The sequence below is a fragment of the Thunnus maccoyii genome, chromosome 5 (assembly GCF_910596095.1).
Source record: "Thunnus maccoyii chromosome 5, fThuMac1.1, whole genome shotgun sequence".
In the NCBI taxonomy this organism is placed as follows: domain Eukaryota; kingdom Metazoa; phylum Chordata; class Actinopteri; order Scombriformes; family Scombridae; genus Thunnus; species Thunnus maccoyii.
This window is the reverse complement of record NC_056537.1, coordinates 28,754,708-28,777,699: the sequence shown is the minus strand read 5'-3', so window position 1 is coordinate 28,777,699 and position 22,992 is coordinate 28,754,708. Positions and strand designations below refer to the sequence as shown.

At 39.2% G+C, this 22,992-nt stretch overlaps 1 protein-coding gene across 3 annotated transcripts in view; it reads right to left on the bottom strand.

Moving 5' to 3' along the window:
* LOC121897716 (polypeptide N-acetylgalactosaminyltransferase 18-like) overlaps positions 1-22,992 on the bottom strand; it is a 183,215-nt gene that overhangs the window by 45,170 nt on the left and 115,053 nt on the right. For all 3 annotated transcript variants that reach the window (XM_042412409.1, XM_042412410.1, XM_042412411.1), the window contains exons 5-7: positions 14,851-15,048; positions 12,211-12,325; positions 1,436-1,621 (exon numbers count right to left, since the gene is read on the bottom strand). In XM_042412409.1, the coding sequence (XP_042268343.1) occupies positions 1,436-1,621; positions 12,211-12,325; positions 14,851-15,048 (499 nt within the window). The remainder of the gene's footprint in view (positions 1-1,435; positions 1,622-12,210; positions 12,326-14,850; positions 15,049-22,992) is intronic.

The following is a 22,992-nucleotide window of genomic DNA, read 5'->3' as shown; positions in this document are numbered from 1 at the left end:
ACTTTCAGCTGAAATCAGGCAGGTTTTAGGAGGACTTTGGGCTGGAGGGTTTTGTTGGACCTGGCAGATGTTTTTACAGTATGAATCATACAGTAGGTGACAACACAATTAACTGTGTCACAGTTTCCATCCCCTGTTTATTAAGATGCATTTCAGCGCTGCAGAGTTGTTTTGACAAAAAAATAATTTTGCTAATAATAGCAAAGGACAACAAGCAAAATTTCACTAATGATAAATTACTTATGAGTTACAGTTAAAACTTCTGATGCTAAAGTCATTTTACATGAAATTCATTCAAGTCAAACTGTTTTATGGAGTGAGATGAGATTGGTTATTCATACCTTACACTACGGTTAACAATGATTCTACATGACTGTGACAGCTGCAGTTGAGTGGCTCAATGGGCTTTCTACATTGAAGGAACCAAGTAGCCTAAAGAGAGGCGGGGGGTTGACGCCCATGGCTTCAGCTTCAGCACCGGCTGTACGGCTGGAAGATCCCCAGCCAGAGGGAGAACATTTGCCAGGCAGCACTCCACCAAAAGAGGCTTACGCTCCAAGGGTGACGGCCACAATGAAGCCGCCAAGGACTTTTCAGCAGAGAAGTGAATAACGTGCATAGAACTTCTTAAGTTGAAAACAAGTCCACATTTATCTACAAAATATGTGCTGAATTAAAAAGTGGCTTCTCATGTTACTTTATTTTTAAATGTTGCTTGCCTTACACCTACAAACAAGGCCTATGGGTCATGCTTTCAGCGCCTTCAGAGGACATGCTCCCAGTGTTTCAGAGCAGAGAATACTGCTTATTTTTCCACAATTTTGAAACCAAATTTGATGTACTTGGCATTTTTACTAATCATTCAAATTTGGCTGGGTGGTAATTACACATTTTTCTGTGGTGTGACAAACTCAGAACACATATTTATTATTTGCTTTACACGGACTTTAAATACAAATTAAAACAGACAGAAAAGCGGCTTATGTTTATATACTATATTATTAGGGTTAATTAAAAACACTTGTGAAAATAGAAGCCATCCAATCTCAAATATTTGAGGGGGCATGTACCCTTATTTGCTTTTTTTCCCCCCGAGGGGGATGAGAAGATTGATACCACTGTCTGACATAAGAGTGGTACTAATCTTCTCATCTCACTCTGCGTAAAAGTAAATAAACACGTTTCCCAAATTGTCAAACTATTCCTTTAATAAACTGACTTACAATCTTGCTCAGGTGTAATTAAACCTTCTATGTTCCTAACTAATTATCCCATTAACCTCCATGATGTCACTACTCCTGGTTGCTAGGAGATTTGTGTCACAGCTTCTGTGCAAAAATAAGCATATCCACAATTACGCACACACACCCTCCCACATACGGAGAACTGTCAAAGTATCAAACTCCCAACACATGTGTGTGTACTGTCTGTTTACCTGCAGTGGAACATTCCAGGCCATGTAGACGTGACTCTTGTACTGGTCCATCCAGACCTCAGCCACCCTCAGAGCGTTGCGACGCACGTGGGCTGTCAGGTTCTCAGTGTAAGGTTTGTGGGCACGCTCGATGTGAGCGATCCTGGAGCAGGGCAGGACTTCCACGCTGCCGCCACACTGCCATACCTTGGTTACAAACACACAAAAATGCACACACATCAGTAATTGCAGGGACTTCAAAAGTACAGGTACGGATATTTTTAGAGCCTGCCAGGTACATGCCAGTCAAACCTGAATCCTTTAAATAGGGGATTAAATGCTTGCAGCAACTGAACCTGCTTGATAGAATTAGCATGAATAGAAAGGTATCACAGGAAAACACTGAGCATGCCCACCCAGGTGCTTGTTATTTTTACCCACTTTGCAGTTTGTTGATAGTGAAAACTGTCAAATATGTCACAGTCTGCACAGGCCTTGCTAGCATCATGACAGGCCCATCAAATACAGAATAAATATCTCATTTGGTTCACCATGAATGTAACACAAATGTGCAGCCCCCTGGCATTCATTGTCAGTTGTGTCTATATTAGGCCTATGTTACTTGTATCTGAACTATATCAGAGGTGTAAGAGCATGTTACAGGTAAATGAGCTCCATGTGTGGCTAAGGCACCAGCCGACATTACATTTTTTAAAATCATTGCCACTACAGTGTTCAGTCAACTGATGCCTATAACATGGTAAAAGCAAATATAAAACAACTTCTGAAACAATCCTTACAATGCACACACTTAAACTGTCCCTAGCACACATCAACTAACTTTACAACTGCTTTCATTTCTTACTCTTCATTAAATCTTACACTTACATTAACACTCCAACTCATTTATTGCTTACATTGAAACTTTCAGTGCTAATTGCCATTTAAACTTCTTTCAAATCTTTTCAGGGAAATGTAGCCTTTTTCAGTTGCTACTACTATTTTCAGTAAACTGATGCCTTTGCAATGGTAACACAAATGTCTGACTTTTAAAAAGTAAACCAATGCATATTTCAACCACTTTAGGAGTTGAGTTTATCCACCAAACAAGCGCTGGAGAATGCTGACTTGAATGGAAACGCCTGTTCTCTCTATCCCGGTCTTTCACTTTGTTTGTGCGTGCGCGCTATAATCTCTCCTGCCGGCCAGCCTCCTTCCCTGTCTCCTTCCAAAGCAAAGAGTTACCGCAGAACAGCAGTAAAACTGTAGCACTGGCCCGGCGCCCAGGCAGGAGCACAAACTCCAGCCAAATTCTGAGATAATACATGCTTCCTTCAGAAATACCTCAACATTCTCTATAAAGGATTTAAAACATGGGGTGGGAGTTTAAGGAGCTATTCTTCGAGTATAACAATCTATGTCTGAGCATGTGGGTGTGCAGAGTGAGATAGAGACTGAGACGCGAAAAAAAAAGTGAGAAAAAAAGGAAAAAAAAGAGGAGAGATTCAGAAAAGAGTGTGGAAACATAAAACAGGAAAGGTGAAGGAATGAAAGAGAAGGGAGATAAAGTGGGAAGTATAGAGAGAGGATAAAGAAAGTGAAATAGAGGGAGAGAGATAACAGCGTCTCCTCGTCTTCTTGAGTCATCCTCTCCATAAGTCTTTTTCTTTTTCGGTCTCATATCCTTTCTCTAAATAAAAAGCCTTCTCCTGTGGGATAAAACAGAGTTATGCACCAACTATTACCCAGCAAACATCGCGGAACATTGTTTTGACACCGGGTAGTTACGGTTCATGTGTATGTGTGTTGGCACACACAATGTCTGGGTCTTGTGTCTGCCTGATTTATATGTGTGTCACCAAGACAAAATGCAGCACATTTACATCCCTAATTGTCTCTCAGTCTGTCTTCTCCGGTTTAACGCGGAACAAATCTCGCTTGTGGAGTAGTGGTTTTAAAAGTTTTAATGAGAAAATGAGAGGCGAAAGGCAACAACAAATGAAGTTGTGAATTATAAATCACGCAGAAGACGACCGCCCGTTGTGATAAAAAAGACGGCATGAGACAATGAGCATTAAATATGCACAATATTACGCCACGGCACAGATGAAGCTTCATAAAAACAATCTTTATCACAATAGGAGTGTGCAGGCCAGAGATATGGTGCGCTTTTGCAGAAAGTGGAAAAAAAAAAATTTTGCTGATAACAAAAGACACTGTGTTTGGTATGAATATAAATAGAAAAAACTGGCTGGTTTCTGACTTAAACCATGGGTTGAAGTCAACACATGATGAATTAGTTAGAGAAAGAGCAATGCCCTTGAGACACATGTACAGAACTGATTCCGTCAAAATATCACTGCTAAGTTACATAATCATTGATCTGCAAAGGGGTCTTTTGCAGTGAAGTTGGCAAAAAATGGAAATATTGACTTTTCCCTGTCAGCCTTGATGTGTTTATAGTCAAAACTATGTGGCATGAAATCACTGACGATGATGTGTGTGTGTGTGTGTGTGCAGTCGGGGGTTGTTGGAGCTACGTTTGATGTCAGGTTCTGACTTCTAATACCCCCTGGCACTAGAAGTGTTGGCTGTAGAAATGAAATGTCAGTACTCTGACTGATGCTCTTGCTAACCTTTTGTTGCCTTTCAACCGTTTAAAAACCTGACAGACGGACAGATGGACACGGGTAAACCTGTCCAGCTCCAGTCCACCATGTTGTGCGAATAACCACACAGCGAGCTCGACAGTAGCTCTGAAGTGCCTCTCCACCGAAACGGGTTCATTTCAGTTCAGTGTTTGTTGTCATAGCTGCAGAGGGCAAATGATTTGCAGCGCTGTGCATGACTGTTGGCCCCTCTTTCACTGAATAGGCTAAAATGTAATGCGGGCAGAACGGCTGACAGCTGGAGGCAGCATCTGATGTGGGTCAGAAAAACACGACCTCCTGAGGTCGCTTTGGTGATGGTGAGATCTCCTCCTGCAGAGGGACCGGCTGTTCGTAGCCTTGCTACTTATGCTACACTGGATAAGCCATCCAAGTCTCCTCTGTGCTAATGTCAACAGGTGTTCAAGCAGTTTGTCTCTACAGTAGGGGCTTATACAGAATAATTATATGCCAAAAGAGCTCTATAATGGAGAGCAACCTCTATGGACGTTTCCAGAGGCACTCATGATCTCTGCACTGCGAGCAGCTATGGAGAAAGCCATTATCAGACTTGTAATGCTTGACTGTAGAGGTTTGACATTCAAGCCTCATATGGAGAAAGTCAAGGCTGAGCCCCGCACAAAAAGCTTTTTATGAGCCAAAGAAAGACACATTACTGACAATGACCCAAACTGTGCAGAAACAAGGACATTTTAAGCCTTTGGCAGATTTAGCAATTTATATTCATGACATCATATGTTTAAGATATCAGGTCAAAGCCGTGTGTGCCGTAATTCATATCATGAGTATCCTTTCCTTGTTTGAGCTGAACCCAGCATCTCCCGCTGGCACTGCAACATGACTGACCCAAACTGATGCCTACTCAGTGCGGTTTCACTCTACATGAAGTCACACTCACAGCTGTGGAGGGCATGCTCTATTATGGGGGGGGTGGGGTGGGCGTGGGCATGAAAGTACCAGGCAAACTTTGGATGCCACTCTACATCTGTCACTGTGGACACTGATGGATGCCTTGGTTGTTCTGCGGTTTATTTATATTACTTACTGTTTACCTGTACATCAGCATGTGATATTACATTGGTGGTACGTTGTTTTTAAATTGATACCTGAATATGAAATCAAATCAGTCTTGTTACAGGTTATGGTTCTCTTTATTTTACTTTACTGTGCGTTCTGGTTTTGTTGTGTAGTGAAAAAGTACCCTGAATAGATAAAATGCAAGATGCCAGCAGCTTGTAGGCTGTTGGGACACTGTATCAGACTGTATCTGACCATCATGTGGTTGTCACTGTACTCAGAACAAGCTGTCCTGTCAAAAGCAGCACAGCTCCTGAGGATCACTGTAGATATAGTTAATAAGTTCACAACATATAGAAAGTGGTAGATTTGTGTGATTGTGCGACAGGCTGCTTGCAGATATTACACCTCACTAAGCGCAGCAGAGCAAAAAAATGGACTCAAGAGTAGAAGACTTCACTTCCACTTGGCTCTGAGTAGCTGAGACCCGACCCGGGACCAAATTCCACTGATCAGGTCTCTAGGGTTTCGTTTTTCTGCTGCGAGTCTCAGGTATGTATGTCCGATATCTGAGTGATCCAAGCATACGAATCAGCTCTGATCATGTGGTGTGTTTTGTGGCGACAGGAGAATGTAAGCTGTGAAGTGAAGAGGAAGTGAAGAGGTGTTCTTTGTTGATATGAAGAGCAAGTTAAAGCAAAAGGAGAACAAGGATGTAAAACCCACTGGCACATCAGCTGTTTGCTGCTGTTTTATGCAACTAGTTGACTGAGATGAGAAAAATGTTCAAGGGAAATGAAGTTGAGCTCATTTTAAGAAAATCAATCTACAAGATTTATGCTGTTAAATGAATTTTGGATTTTTAGAAATTGATTCACAGATATTAAACAGGCTAGAACATTGTCTTTTGTCTTTTGTTGCTCAGTTGGCTACAGAATATTTTATTGTGGGTGCAGGAGATGGAATAGGACCTCCAGTTATTTATATAAATTTGTGTTTGAAGCATATAAACAATTTATTTTCATTTCTATGACTTTACATTTGTTCTTAGGGCATTATTTTCCCACCAGGGCCACTTGTTAATTGATTGAATTAATTGATAGTGCATCATGCTGCTGCCGGTCTTTGTGTTCTCTCTCTCTCTGCATTTTGGATCTGGTCAGGTCAGGTCTATTTGAGTTGGGTGTCTCTTTTTTGAAAATGAATTATGCACGTCGGGTTTGGGTAGGATATCCACAGTTCCATTTCAGATCTGAAGACCTTTACTCAAGAGCATAAATAAAGTAGCTTAGTATCCAACAAATTGGTTACTGAATACACATAGAATTATTTGATTCTGCAGTTCATTATTTATGTTCAATGCCAACATTCGGTGCAAATGCAGGAAATAGTGTGCTCTTTGTATAACAGGGTGGATTATAAGGGGTGTAGATGGTTGTATGGTGAGTCTGACTTTTATGTAGAAGACCAGAACTTGCATCCTTTCACAGACATGCAATGGTGTTCAGTTTTTTATTTACAGTATGATCTTTCCCTAACCTTAACTATACAGTAATCACCGAGCACAGATACTGTACAAAGCTAGAATATGAAAAATTCAATGTAAAAAATCATTCACTCACCTCATCCTCCTGCAAGCCAAGAAGACCTTGACCAATTGTTGTGAAATTCAAACATTTTAAACAGCGTGAAATGGTGAGAAGTCTGACCAAGTGACTAAAGAACAAGCCCTTCGTAATAAATGAACAGTACCCACAGGAGATAATGGACAAAAGGAAAGTGTTGTTCCCCATTTTCCACTTCAAAAAGGCCAAGAACAATCAGGTGAGTCTGAACCGCAACAAACTCAATAATCAATAACACTAATAACACCCTATAACACCCTATTTAGGGACCCCAGTCTCATTCCTTGGTTGTATTAATAAAAGAAGATGGAAAATGACTGATCCTGTTGAAATAACTCATGAGAATTCATAGTCCTATATGAACGTTTCTGAAGGCCTTAATGTGAAAAGTTCATATTTTTTTGTTGGCAAAACTTCTTTTTTTTCTGAACTAAGATGATGTTAAACACAGAGCCCACAGATAATGAAGGAATATATCTAATTCAAAAAGTATTTGCTGTTTATATGTATATTCAGTGCAGAAGTCTATTATGTAAAATTACAAGTCATTATTATTTTTTATTAATTAACTTTTCCTTCCTCTTTTTTTAATTACATTTTTCAATTAGTATTACTTTTTTAAATGTCTCATAAGGTGCTGCTATTAACCCCTGCTATAGAAATATAATAAGAATTGAAGCTGTGGTCTCACTCTCTCATGTGTGTGGACATGCACGGACGCACACACTAGATAACACTTAACCTCCCATGTACATGTCTATGTATGTAGATACATAGACGTGTGTGTGTGTGGGTATGTGTATGTATGTATGTGTGTATATATATAAGGTATATATATTATACCTAGTTATCTTTTTACTTATCCATCCCTCCTATACTCCTCTCCCCATTTCACCCCATTCAACAACAAAGTGTAATTGCTACCATTCCCATCACTGACCCAACTCTCTATCTCTATTCTGTGGCTACATCTCTTTCTCTACTCTCTCTCTACTCTTTTCTTTTGTTTTTATTAAGTAGCCCTGCCTTATCAAAAGACCTATGCATCCCAGTTGATATACTATATATCTACATAAATTGTTAACTGTAACCAAATGTATACTGTACTCCACGCCTTCCGCCCCTTCGCCCTCACTAACATGAACTTGTGGTTCTCCGAACATCCCCTCCCATACCAACAATCACATTACCACTACCCATTACCTTTCATCACCGTCAACCATTACTCAGTATCTCCATACCCTCAGTATCTCTACCTTGCCCAGTCCTACCCATACTGCCTCAGAATATAACATCTTGGAATATAAGAGGAATCAGCTCCCCTGCAAAAAGAGTATTGAACCATCTACATAAACTGAAATCAGATATGTGTCTATTACATGAAACCCACCTCACAGAGGCAGAGTCTCAGAAACTCAGGGCCGGATGGATTAGCCAGACCCACCACTCAATTTACAACTCTAAAAATCGTGGTGCTTTCATTCTGATTAGCAAAAACAGACCATTTCCCCATAAATCAGCTGTAACTGATCCGGAAGGATGTTTCATTATCATCAACACTGACTCTCCCACTTTCTTTCACTCCATCTTTTTAGAATTAGCCAACTTTCCCAATTCTCATATTATTCTAGGAGGTGATTGTAATTCTGTATTGAACCCAGATCTTGATTGCTCCTCTATTTTAACCTCCCACAAGCCCTTACAATCCTCATCTACAATTAAATAATATATGACTGGCGGATATCTGGAGACTATACAATCCAGACAATAGAGAATATTCCTACTACTCCTCATACCACAAAACATACTCCCTGCATTGACTTTTTTCTGATCAACAACTCACTCAAGCATAGAGCAATAGAATACAATATTCACTGTATTATTATTTCAGACCATGCTGCAAGCACTCTCTGGGAAACAGCAAAAGCAACTCTAAGAAGTAGAATGATAGCATATTCCACAAACAAAAAAAAGAAGAAACTGCAACAGAACATTTTCTACAGCAGGAAGTGAAGACTGGACACCCTGGTCTCTCAAACACCTACAGACAAAATCAGCAAAGAATCACTCAAACCAAACATGAACTTAACAGTCTTCTTAACAAAAAAAGTGAATACAACCTCCTTAGACTCTGTCAACAACATTTTAAATTTGGTAATAAAACTGGTAAACTGGCTAACCAAATGAAACAACAATCTGAAAAATCTAACATCACATCAAGGGAAGATATCTCTGGAAACACTATACACCCCTGACCATGACACCACATCTACAGAAGATTATGTTTTTCTGAGGAATATCTCCCTACCAAAACTCTTCACAACCCAGGCAGAGAATTTGGATAAACCAGTCACCCTAGATGAACTGAGGAAAGCACTACTACTCATGCCCGACAACAAGTCCCCAGGTTTAGATGGATACCCAGTATATTTTTTTATAAACATTTCTTGTCCCTTCTCTCACCCTTATTTTTCAAAATGATCTCCGATAGCCTCCATAGTTTTAAAATTCCCCATCATATGAATACTGCCCTGATTCTACTTATCCTTAAATCAAACAAAGACTCTACACACTGCTCCACCTACTGCCCTATATCTATAATAAACACTGATGTTAAAATTATAAGCAAAGCTTTGTCATTATAACTGGAATCTGTAATTTCATCACTTGTGCACCAGGATTAGACTGGTTTCATCAAAGGGAAACATTCCTCAGAAAATATGTGAAGACTATTCAACATAATTCATCTATATAAAACCAAAACTGACATTGATTAAACATCCTGACATTACTTTCTCTTCACTTCCGTAGCCTCTTAACATCAACCCTTTTTTTTTTTAAGAAAATGTTTTTACCTTACTTGGCATATACAACTATATTCATTTCAGCCCAAAAAAATACTACCACAGATTTACAAACACTTTTCTCAGCATGACAATACTGTTTCAATACCAATAGACAAATGGACATCAGACTTGAATATTCATCAATCAGACATCAACTGGAAAAACATATGCAACAACACATCCTCCATGTCATACAACTCAAAAAATCAGCTAATTCAATACAAGGTCCTTCACAGAGTACACATCACCACTCACAAAATGTACCATATGGGCTTCACAGACAGCAGCACCTGCATACACTGTCCCACTGGAATAGACAATCACTTTATGCATTCTGGCTCTGCGCACCAGTTAGGCGGTTTTGGTCGGAGGACATGGGAATGCTGTCTGAGATCCTCAGCCTCAGCATCCCGCCCTCCCCTTCAATCTCTCTGTTAGGTGATCTCTCCTAACATACAATCCCAAAACATCTCCAAACTTTCATCTTAATAGCGTTAACAGCTGCCAAGAAAATCATATTACTCAATTGGAAAGACACAACGAAATTATCAATCAACCACTGGCTCAATCTGTTAACAGACCACTCAAACCCAGAAAAGCTCACATCAACCCTAAAGGACAATCTGATCCCTTTCCACAACACCTGGTCTCCTTTCCTGCAGTTCATACAGAGCTGATTCCTGCAATGCTAAATCTGTGGAGTACTTTCATGTATGCATATGTGGGTAGGTACATATGTGCATATATGCACATATATATATAAAGTAGCAGTCAAAAGTTTGGACACATCTTCCCATTCACTTGAATGAGAAAATATGCCCAAACTTTTGACTGGTACTGTATGTATGCTGGTGTATATTTTTACTGTTGTTTTGTATGATTTTCTTAACAGACATTTTTGGTGTTGGATTATACAGAAAAATCAATAAAATATAAATCACAAAAAAAGCAATGAAACATTCTTTTGACGTTCTTGTCTGGCGATTGGAACAGGATTGAAAAAAAAATACAGGGGGTTATATCTTGGTGTAGGTCTTTCGGAGTTAGAGTAGATTTTTACATCTGATGGAATGGAAGTGTATTTGTTTCATGAGATGGATTGGTGATGGATATTAAAACACTTCAGGCTGTAGCTGGACAAAACTTACCTTTCCTCTATTATTCAACAGCTGTGCTACAGGTTAGGAGTAGCAGAGCATGACGAGACAGCAGTCTTGCTACTGGAGGGTTTTATTATTGTCTTCCACTCCACACTAGCAGGTCTGGAATACTTTTTAATATGGTGAAACCTTTACACTAATGTGTTTGAGGGTTCGGAGACAGGGCCAGTATGGGATTGAGCCAAACACCACAGCCAGTGTAGCCCATACCAATGTACATGTGCCCTGCATGGGTTTTTTTGCTACAAGAATTTCAGGTCACAACAGGTAATTACTCTATTTTCAGAAACATTATTAAGGAGACATTAGGAGTGAAATATTAAATTAAAGGAGAGTGTTAGTCACAAAAATAGTGACCTATAGTTCTTGCTGCTTGTCCAACCGTAGCTCCATGCAAGCTTCATTCTCATTTGCCAAAATGTGATCTTCTGGCTCTATGCATGTGTCTCCTTCATATTTTTATATTATTGTAGAGGATTACAAGACTGGAATAGGGGAAACTGGTGTTTGGTTGCAACAGCTATCAACACCTCACAACTGGATATGATAAGAGAAAGAGAAAAGCAAATGACAGTAGGGCTGCATTGCAGTGTGAGTTTTTCTTTTTTAAGAAGATAGAGAATACAGCGCAATAATCACCCAACAATCTCCTCTTTAGGCTCACTTGTCCACAACTGTCCACTAAATCTGAACTTGACCTGGTCAAGCCTGAGAGAATTACACATTTTTTCAACTATGATGTGCTCTTAACCCAGTGGCTTGGATCATCGTCAGCCGGGCCTGGGCTTATAATCAAACCTGTGCTTCACTTACACTACACTGTAAATCACTCTGCACTAAGCCTGAATAAACAGTTTCTCTTGGATGTCTCCTGTGTCCTTTCAGTCTCAAAGCTGTTCCAACATTTGTGTTCTCATGGGACTGATTTGCAGCCTTAAGAGCCCTCTGCCTCTTGAGACCCAATAAGAGAATTCCTGCAGTAACTGTTAACGTCTTAATATCTGTAGTTAAACTCACTGAAAATGTTCTAAACCTGTTAAAGCTAAATGATGCCAGAAAGTGCAACAAAATATGAAAATTAAACTTGTCATAATGTAACAAATATAGTTATATTTCATAGAAAAAAAAATCTAGAATGTAGGTTAATTAAATTATTATGTTATCTGGCACATCATTACATCATTAGTAATCAGCTCAGTTTGCGTGAGTCAGACTGAATGAATAATGTGGATGACTGACAAAGCGCCCATTCTGTCAAAGGAAAGGTCATTCTTCTTTTACTGTATGCTGGACATGTTTACTATTCAGTATTTCTATTTGGACAGAGATGACTGCTGATGCATCCGTACAGGACACAAATTACACTGCGTTACAGATATTTTTAGTGTATGTATGGGTTCAGACAAATACAGTATACTTATGGCATGTGGTTGCCATGGATGTACGGCTAATAAGATACAGGTTCTCAAACCAACTCACCCTGATGCCGAGCTCCACATTTTCTCCTCCATAAATTTCCATGCCTTCATCTAGCAGGCCAATTTCCTCAAAGTACTTCCTGTCGACCACAAAGCAGCCGATCAGAGCGGGGCTCCTGAAATAGAGGGCGAAATGAGAAAAGAGGAAAGAGAAAAAAATGTATTGAACTAAATAAATAGAAATTAGGGAGTTTAAATGCAAAATTCTCCTCAAGACACACAACAAAAATAGGCCTAACTCAACAGTTAGCCCCACACTGGGCATCAAGGCCCTGAAGGTCTGTTTTTTTCAGGTATGCTGCACATTTGATGCTCTAAACATAGGCCTTAGCCCTTCATGATAAACCTATGCAGTACATTAGACTTACAAATGATCCAGCTGTCAAAATGATGCCTTTGCCTAACACAATAAATTCAGGACATTTGGAGGAAATTCAGGGGAAAAAGCAAACAGATCTTTCATCAACATCAAACTGAATCAACAGGAGTGAAAAATAACTCCTATTAGTATGCTGTCAGTCCCACACATCTCCTCTTATCAATATGAAATACAGCACCACTGCAAAAACAGCTTGTTTGGGTGAATTTCTCCTCCCTGTGGATACACAGACTGGCGAACAGCCAGAAACTCTGAAACCCAAAATGCTAATAGGCCCTCCCACCTCTGACTTTGAACACATTCTTTTCTCTACAATCTCCATATAGTGGCACAATACAATCATAATTCATTCATCAAATATTGGTTACGTATTTAATGCATGTTTATAGTGTAGCTGCATCATATCTAACATGTTTAAGAGGGAAAAGAGGTTTTGTAGTCACATGTTTTGCCAAATCTTGCACATCTCTGGAAAATACACAAGATAAAGGCTGTGGAGCTGACAGAACATTTCACATGCAGCTTTTTCAGGTTTCTATTGTGAAAACAATAAGATTTTATATGACGTATAAATTAAAAATACTTCATAGACATTCCGTATGCACATTTGACCTGCACTTAGCCAAGACGCTATAGTGTACAGCTTAGTAATGCTTTAAGGAGCTAGTAAGAGGCTAGTAACATCATGTTCTATACATATATTATGAACCACAAGTGCACCAAGCTTTAGACCTGACATGAGCTGGTCTCGGGCATGTAACCCGAGACCAGCTCATGTCAGCTCACCTGACACTCATTTTTGGTGCTAAGGTTGCAGTGCGCTACTGGATTGGCATCACCAAACCCTCTGCTTCACTTCTCCTGCCACTGGGGTGAAGAGTGACTATCCAATATACCAAACCAGTGTAGTTGAGGTCATGTCCTCAGTGTATCCCAGGAAAATACCAGTTTGCTGGTGTGACACTACATCCCATGCCATGCACTGACACCAGAATAGAGTACATATCATATTAGAATAACAAACGCGACTTCAACACAGATCCCCTCTCAAAGACAAGACCACAAAATTTAGGCAGGACTCACTATACAATAATGCAGAACTCATTATAGTTGATATTGTTCATTAGTGGTCCAAATTCCCTTTGCATAAATTTAATTTGCAGATAATCAAATTACCAAAACCAAATGAATTAGTGAACGTGGGATTTAAGACCTTCGGCAGTTGCCTGTTTTGCCTGGTTAATAATAAGGGAAAGGTTTTCGGTTCTGATCACCTATGAACAACAAATCATACAGTAAAACTATGGACACAGTACATAAATATTTATTTCTCAATTAATCAGTGAAATGTGTAATGAAATGAAACATACATATTTACATCAAAAATTAGTAATTTCTTTGACAAAATGCCTTGAAAGTCATAAACACTGGTAATAATTTAAAGGGGTGTTTGTGAGCAAAGCCAGTGACAAAGTGCACTTCAGAGAAGGTACTTAAAAAGATAAAATAAATAATTGGGGCTATTCATCTTCCTCCATTACAATATTGAGCAAGATACGTCCTCTTGTCTTTGTCTGAATCTATAAACACTGCATCATTGATTTGCTTGCAATGAGCCACAACAACAGATGTATTATCCTCTTGCAGATATTGGTGGTAGGCAATTTTGCTATTGTTGCTGGGCTGTTTTATTGTAGTAGCTTCTGCAGTGTCTCCAAGCAGTCTTTATCTGTCATACTGGCAATGTTTCTGTACCATTATATCCAGAGTATGTGCAATGACTGTATACAAGGTGGGTCGCATCAAATGTGATGCGATGTGTTATAGTGGGGAAAAAATACCTGCTTTCCTCCTTTGGTGTGTTGAAGACTAAGAATTGGATGTGTTATATTTAATGTACTTTGTGACTGTGCTGCATCCCCCAGGTTTTACAAGGGTTGGAATATTGACACTACACTTACCAGAATTTACATACATAATTATTCATGGGGATTAGTGTTCAAGAAATTATAATGTAAAAATAATGAGCTTAGTAAGTGATCTTATCAAACCTACTTCAATATGCTTCTAGTCAAATTATTAATAATTAAAACTGCACTGGCAGATTATTTTGCTGGTGTCTCACTTTTTTCATGGTAACAAGACATCTTCTTCAATGAAATGAAACTGTGTAACAGGTTTCTTTATTTTTTCATTATTTTTAAAATTCTTATCCCTTTTGTTGAGCTCAAAACAAAGTCTTATAGCTCTCATTGTATTTACCTGATAGGGGCAGTGTGGTTGCGTTGTGTCCACCAGGACTTTGGTGGGTTGAGGTATCGACACCACAGCTCCCAGTCAAAACCCTGAGCAGACAGCGGGTACTCTTCAATCTCAAAGGTGTCATATTTGATGTTGTCAAAAGAGGGAGACACCACCCGGGTCCGGTCCTCCTTTATTCGCTGAAGAATAGGCTCTGCCCTGTGGGATGACCCAGCACAGATAAAATGAGTTTAAGCAATGATAACATATGAATCCATGGGTTAGTGGTACATTATTGGCTCCAGAGCTCACTGCCAACACATGGCATTATGCTCCTACATGCTACATGCTACAAAATAATACACAATTTCAACCAGAAACCATCTCATAAAATAAACCTGATTCCATTAATTAAAACAAGACCTCACCATCCATTAAAAACTATGACCTAATCTATAACAAGGTGGTAGCGCAGGCAGCTAATGATCTAAGAGGGATATTTGGATGACTTTGGCTCCTACAAAATGTTTTTCTGACTTAATGGGTTAATTTCCCAAGGACTCACTCCCAAGACCAACATTACCAATATCTTTCATGTTAACAACAAATCAAATGTTGTTTAATGTAAAAGGGGTCATTCAGTGCCAAAATCTCTCCTCTGAGCTTTTTGGCCTATTTTACCTAATTTTTTGTTTTAACATCACATTGGCCGTAGGGTTCAATCTAACTGTTTCCAACACCTGTTTTCAGCAAAATAAATAAATAAAATTGAAACCCTTACTGTATTCTACTTGCTTAGCACCAAATGACAGACAAAGTTACAGCTGTTGAGGGAGAAAAATTGGGTATTGGTGGATCATTTTAGCTAAGAAAACAGACTGGTCACAAACATGACTCCAAATAAATGCTGATGTTGCTTAATGTCTGCTGGTATAAAGCTGCACCAATCAATACAGTATGTACTATATATAAACAATGGATCAAAACTAACACCCAATTTTGCAGTTCTCCTCACATCGATGGGGCCTTTTAGCCTCTTTTAGCTCATTGTTTTGGTTCACCAACAGACAAGACACAGTTCTCATCAGCCTCTTTTCCAGCCACAGCAGACAGCTGTTTACAGCACCACTTATCCACGTTACCTGATCAAAGCTGAAAGACCGATAAAGTTAGCGACCAGCTGGTGAACATAGTGGAGCATTTAGCAGATAAAAAGCCATATATTTGTGTTGTGTTTACTGGATGTGTAAATAGGCTATTTTTTGCTAACACATTAGTCGTACAACTTTAGAGGCTGGGAATATGGTGGTCACTGTGCATCTGTCAGCTCTCCTCAACAACTATTCAAAAAATCTAATGCAACTTTAATTCAAGAAATAGAGTGAAAACATTTAATTTTTAAGACCTCTGCATTTTGACGATACTTATATGGATACATTTCATCAAAATGAAAAACAAAAGAAATCTATGAGAGTGCAACAACTGTATTCCTGGGTCTATTAAATCTCATAAAGAAACAAGAGTAAGACAAATGGCAATCAAAAATGGCAAGAGCATGATCACCTGAATGAAAGAATGTAGCAAAGAGGAGGGAGTGAAATAAGAAAGTGAGGAGGACTGTCAGTCCAGGCTAGAAGTTAGGGAGTGAGTCTTGATTAGGTATCAGTACTCCTTGGGGAAGGTAGAGCAGAATCAGTGAGAGTGCTAGCAAAGTGTAAAGTCCTGGAGAGATCAGACTGCACCCTACTTAGAATTGTAAGCCATTCACAGGGTTCTGAATTTAGTCTGAGAGGAACTGGTTGAAGTGGGAGAATTCAGAGCTTGGTCAGGGCAAGATTGGCTGCAGCCATGAAGAGTTGAGAGGGCCTACAGAGAGTTCAGATGGAAAACCAGAGCCTGGACTACAAACTCAGCGTGGCCCTTGATTGGGTAATACAGGATTCAGTGGATGCTAAATACCAAAAACCAGCAGGGCTGTGGCTGTGCAAATGGCCTTTCTTGTCAGATGGCTCTTAAGGTTCACATGGGGCTTGTTGGTAGTCTGGGCAGTAAACACAGGGGTGGTGTCCATATAGAGGTGTTGCTGAAGGTGGGTGTGCTGAGGGAGAGGAGCACTTAATTCAAAGAGGATGAAGCGAGTAGGCAGACCACAGATAACAGCTACACAAGCAAAATGCCGTTTTCATAAGTTTGGACTTTAGATCTGGGTGTGGGTGTTCAAAACATGTGCTTTAGAGTAACTTCATCGGCCGTCATAGTGCCTAAACCATGTTGAGTCATCCACTGATTTCCAGTACAACTCAAAAACTCTATGTGTGATCTGGGTGGTTTTGAGATGTTGAGGATCAACGCTTTTATCCTAGGAAGCAAAACTGATATACAGTTAAGTTATCTTTTATCGGTCAAAATAACACACTTAATGATGTCTGATATTAAAATCCTATCACAAATGGGTTTTTCTAGATCAGGTGGATTTCAGATATACAGCCTTATGATTCTCATTCCACTTGGAATAATAAGGTTCTGTTTATTGAGGCTTGACTGAAAGCAATGATTTTGTTGAGAAAAGTAAACAGTTTAGTCTAACTTTTTAAAAATGTAGCCTACATAATTGATGTATTCAGAACTGAAAAACATTTGGTCATATCAACAATTTTCAGTGAGATTTAAACCGAATAAAAGTTGTTCTACTAACAAAGCAACAAAAAACATTTGCAAGCTAGCTATGTAGCATGGTGGCTAAAGTCAACTTTAACCAAATTTAATCAAGTTTAACCAAGACAGAAAATTACATTGTTGGTTTTGATAAAATCATCAGTCATATATATAATGTTGTCAGATGTTCATATTAAACATGGCCAAAGTGTCAAATAACAAGGTAAACATATGTAGAAGTAATATCTGTGAGCAAATAGCATCGGCTTCAGACTGCTCTGAAGGCTCGGTTTCCAATGTTTTTATCTACTTTCAGCCCAAGCTAATGTCGGCTTGTGACGGATTTCTTTATATGGCCATCTGTTCATTGCTCAGCTCCACTAACATTCTGGTGTTTTTCTGTTGTTTTGGGGGTAGTTTTTCCATTACACAGCAGGGCAAAGAAAAATAAGTTGTTAACCAGTTGGAGGTGTGCTGGTTGTCTGCAGCTCCTCATCAAAAATCATCATCACTGTGGCTGTGTCCTTGCATTATTTCTAACTGATCTGCTGAACAACGAGCTCCAAATATCTCCATATCTTCTGTCAACTGGTTTTTAGCACCACTAACAAAGCTCTGCTAATTCGGTGAGGAACACGTTTATTGTAAATTCTTCACAATAAAAGTCTTCCATTATTTAGTCATTTCAAAGCTTTTAATATGAAGCAATAAAGCAGGAAATATTGGGTTTGCATCAGCAGTAACTTAACACAACTCTTATATGGCTGCCCCTTGGCAGGCCTCTGGAAAGCTGGCCAATCAGAACAGAGTGGGCTCATTGGGAAGGTGGCCTTAAAGAGACAGGAGCTAAGACTGCCTGTTAGAGAAATAGTCTGAACTGAGGGGCTGCATAAAGGGCAGGTACAAGACAAATAAGGAGATTTTTGAACTGTGAATCATGCAAAGCTACTCTAGAGGAGTCCAAAAATAAAAATATAGAGCTGGAAATGAGCACAATAGGTCCCCTTTGAAGGGACTTTAGAAGACATTGATTTATCATTTTGGGGAAAGATGGTAGTGTAATGATGATTTAAAATAGAGTCATTTCACTGGGGAGTTGGTTTGATACAAAAAACTCCAACCAATTACCAGACTTTAAAAACTTCTGACAAATAGTATGTAGGTGTATTTATGTGTGTTTGTCAGAGAAGCCCAATTACTGGACTAAAACTATAAGACTGCCTGTTAGAGACAGAGGCTGAACTGAGGGGCTGCATAAAGGGCCAGTATAAGATAAATAGGGAGTTTTTTGAACTGTGGATCATGCAAAGCTACTCCAGTGGAGTCCAAAATAAAAATATAGAGCTGGAAATGAGCATATTAGGTCCCCTTTAATAACTTGTCAAAGAACTTTGCCATGTGAGCTCATTTTTGACCAAAAAAGGCAGATAATAACTTATAATTCTAAGTTCACGATATTCATAATAATATATCTTTGTCAAATTAGTTCTTTTTGAGGTCAGACAAAGGTTTGGGATTAGACAAAAGCTCTGAAGTTGAAATATGCACACCATTCAAAATGCTAAGTTAATTCTCAGTGTTGTCTTTTATATTTTGTGACATTTGCAATTCAAAAAAAGCTCAAGGTCAGTCCTGAAAATTCCTTCAAATGAGCAGCAAGGTAAAAACTCTTTGGTTTCCTTCTCTAATGGAAAAAAACCCAATGTCTCGTTAATGGGAATGATAAGAGAATTTACATCATAGCACTCTGACAAAGACAGCCATTCATCTGGTTCAAAATGATACTATTGATCTATAGAAGACATGGTGGGCGACTGGTGAGAGAAAAATAATATCTTCACATTCTTAGTCTTGTGGGACAAAATTCCAGAGGCTGTTGTTTAAATGCAAACTACCCTTACTGTCCCATGAGAGAGAAAACATAAACGAGGCACCATGCCTCACAATCATTCATGTTTTATCAATTCAGCCCCACAGAGGTATATGATAATAACATCACAAAGAGCCAACATCAGAGAGTAGGAGGGAGTCTTTTATCCTGCACACTGATTGTTCGTTAAGACGTGAACCTCGCCTCTGGTTTAATTCCCTTAGATTTATATACACATAAACACTGAAACTGTACATAAATACATACAGTGAGCCCGCCCAGAAAGCACAGAAATCTAGTTATTGGAGTAAAATTAAAATTGGGTAGCAGCCCAATTAGTGAGACCTCCACATCAAAGCCAGTCAAGGTAAAGGTTACAGTGTTCACACAGTTAGACTTCATGGCAACCTGAAGGAAATTATTTCTCACAGTTAAATCCTAAAATGTGAGAGGTGCTCTGAAATACACTGTGGGACTATTGGAGATCTTGGATTAGAGGAAGTGTAACCTCAGTGAATGACAATGATGTGACTACCAACTTATGGCAAAAAATTTAAACTGTAGAGAAGCATACAAGCATTTATAAAACTGATAATTACACATTGCAGACAACTGAGTAGGTGTTTTTTTCAGTAGTTTTACTTACTGTGTTTGACATTTTTAACGTAACTCTCCAGGAAAGAAGCAATTTTATCACAATTGCTCACAGCATGGATACAGCTACTATACCTTGAATTTTGTCTGTCTGTGTGCTATGGACATCAAATGATGCAATGCTACATATGTGGCCAATGTGTGTTGAACTCAAACCTATCATTTTGTACTGCACAAATACATTTTTCCCTACTCCTTACACCAAAATTAGTAGATCGTTAGTATGTATCAGAGCAGCTTTAACCTGTGACAACCTGTGATCCCTTAGATTTACCTTGTGACATCTTGGGTGGGTCTGCACCCCCATGTTGGAAACCACTGTTCCAGAGGTCAGCACTAATTTGCACCTGTGGTCAAGAAAATCCACTGAGAGCGTAAATTGTCTTACATTCTGTCTTTAGTATTGGCTAATCCTAACAATTCCTTATAATGTAAGATTTATTTTCAAAAAACAACGATTATGTTGTTTGTGTCTGTTCTTGTTTACATTGCAGTTGTTATGTTGGCTACATGGACTAGGAGAGGCAGAGGAGTCTGTAAATTTGGCTCCTATTTCAGCAGATCGCCACACATACTGAGATATACAGTATATTTCATCATGTAATTATGTTATTTTAGATGTTCTCCATGTCCGAGGAGATGAATAGACCAGCACATGTACAGTAGGTGGAGATGACTGAGGTTTATTGTGATTACAGTCAGATAATCTCTGTAACATGAAAACCCTATAATTACTTGTGTTTGACTCAAAATAGCCAACATGGCAGATAATTGCAATGTATGGTAGAGACAATTATGTAGCTTGAGCAGTCAGTGCTTTGTTGGTAATTATACAGCAATTTCTCAATTTCTACAAAAAAGAAATCAGTGAGAGGGTGGGTGGAATTCAAAGAACAAGATTGGAGAAAAAAAAACAGGGGATGCAAGATTGAGAGGAAAGTGTTAGCAGAGGAAGACAAAGGAAAATGGAGTGAGTAAGGAAGAAAAAAAGGGAAGTAGAGAGAAATGGGAGGCATGCATACACTTTCACATTAGTACACGTGATATCAGATGTGTTACAGTGAGCGCTCAAGTTAAATCAAGAAACATTTAAACACCAATACAAATTTCTAAAACGTACGTGTGTGTGTGTGTGTGTCTAAAGAGAGAGGAGCAAGTAGACAAAAAAGTGCTTATTTCCAGCTGAGCTCTTTTGTGTCTCTGCCAAGAATGATTTCATTAGTCATAGACCAATAGCCCCTCTGTGGTACTATGTGGGAGGTTTGTGTGGGTTCTGTGTGTGTGTGTGTGTAAAGAGAGAGAGAGAGAGAAAGAGAGAGAGAGAGAAAGGGATTGGGCTGGAGTGGGTGGAGGAGTGGAGGGGTTAAGAAGCTGGTGAGTATCTCTTGTCTAATATGGAACACAGCAACAACAAATATTATTTTGGATCCAATCCAGACATAATGAAGTGAGTGTGTGTTTGTGAGAGAGCAAGAAAGCAAGACAGTACACACAAATGTGTTACCTGCCTGTGTGAATCAGTATGTATTTGTGTGTGCTGTCATTCAGGTGTGAGTGTGTGATATTTTTGAGGCTGTCAGAATGATTAACAGGTACATAGCGCTGCTGTTGTATCAGAGTGTTTCAAAGAAGGGACCCTGAGGTGATGAAGTGTCTACATCTCATAGAGATTGACGTTAAATTTTATTGACATTAAATTTCTACGGAGTGTCAACATGCTTGTCTTGACATAACACATGGTTGCTATTATATGAACCCCATCTCTTAAAAGGTTAGGAGCTGAAGTTATTTCAAATAAACATACATTTCCTCATCAAAATGCAAATGAATTCAAGAAGAAGCTCAAAACTCTAATCTATGATCCTCTACTGTCAAGGCGAAACATATTATTGTGGAGGAATGAAATATACTGTACACTTCACTGGGACATGTGTAGCCTAGCTTAACTTGAACCCTGGAAGCAGAAGAAAACAGCTAGCCTCCATTAAAGCTAAGGGAAAGCCTTAATGGAGGCCTGCCCGAGCATTCATTGCGCATGACCGGAATCTTCAAAACAGAGAGCTTGGAGGCCTGATGAGCAGTGGGACACCAACAGAAAGGAAGTGACGGGACTGCATGATTTGTGGAAGGAGAGAGAAAAAAGACAGGTATATCAACAGAATACAGAATGAAAAGCAGCGTGTGATCATCGGACTATTGCCTATAGTGCGGGGGAAAATGAACAGCGAATCTTATCAACAACACCGGAGTGAGAGACTTTCAATGGAAATGAACTCAGCTCCCTGAAGTGAGACGTGATATCACTTGAATTCACGCAGGGAGATGGGACACTCATATCTTTGTGGTTGACTTCAAATAGGTGAGAGGCTGTCCTGTTTACTAAAGGTTGTTGTGCCTTGAGAGGAAGTTATGTGTGTGAGTGAGTGCAGTAGTGAACACTATTGTGTTGTGCCTGTGTATGAAGTGTGTGCTTGTCTTGTGGAAGGGGCTTAGGACAGAGAGGGAAGGGGGGGAGAGTTCTTTCTGGACCACAATATAATCTCTTGAGTCATGTCACTAGCTTGGCAAAAAATACAACTTTCAACAAATTCACAACAGTCTTATTTACATGTTATTTGTTAGCAAGCTACCACTGGTGGGAAGTAACTAAGTACATTTACTCAAGTACTGTACTTCAACTCCACTACATTTCAGAGGGAAATATTGTACTTTCTACTCCACTACATTTATTTGCTTTAGTTGCTTTTCAGATGAAGATTTGACACAATGGATAATATAACAAGCTTCCAAAATACCTATCCACCTACCTTATCTAGTGACCCTTTGGAGGGGTCTGACCCCTAGATTGGGAACCACTGGACTAAATTAGCTAACTGTATATAAAGCAGTTCAAACTAGCTCCACCTCCAGCAGCTACAACAGTAACATGCTGCTTACACACTGATTCTTCAGTGTTAATAATCTAACAATGTCATATATAATAA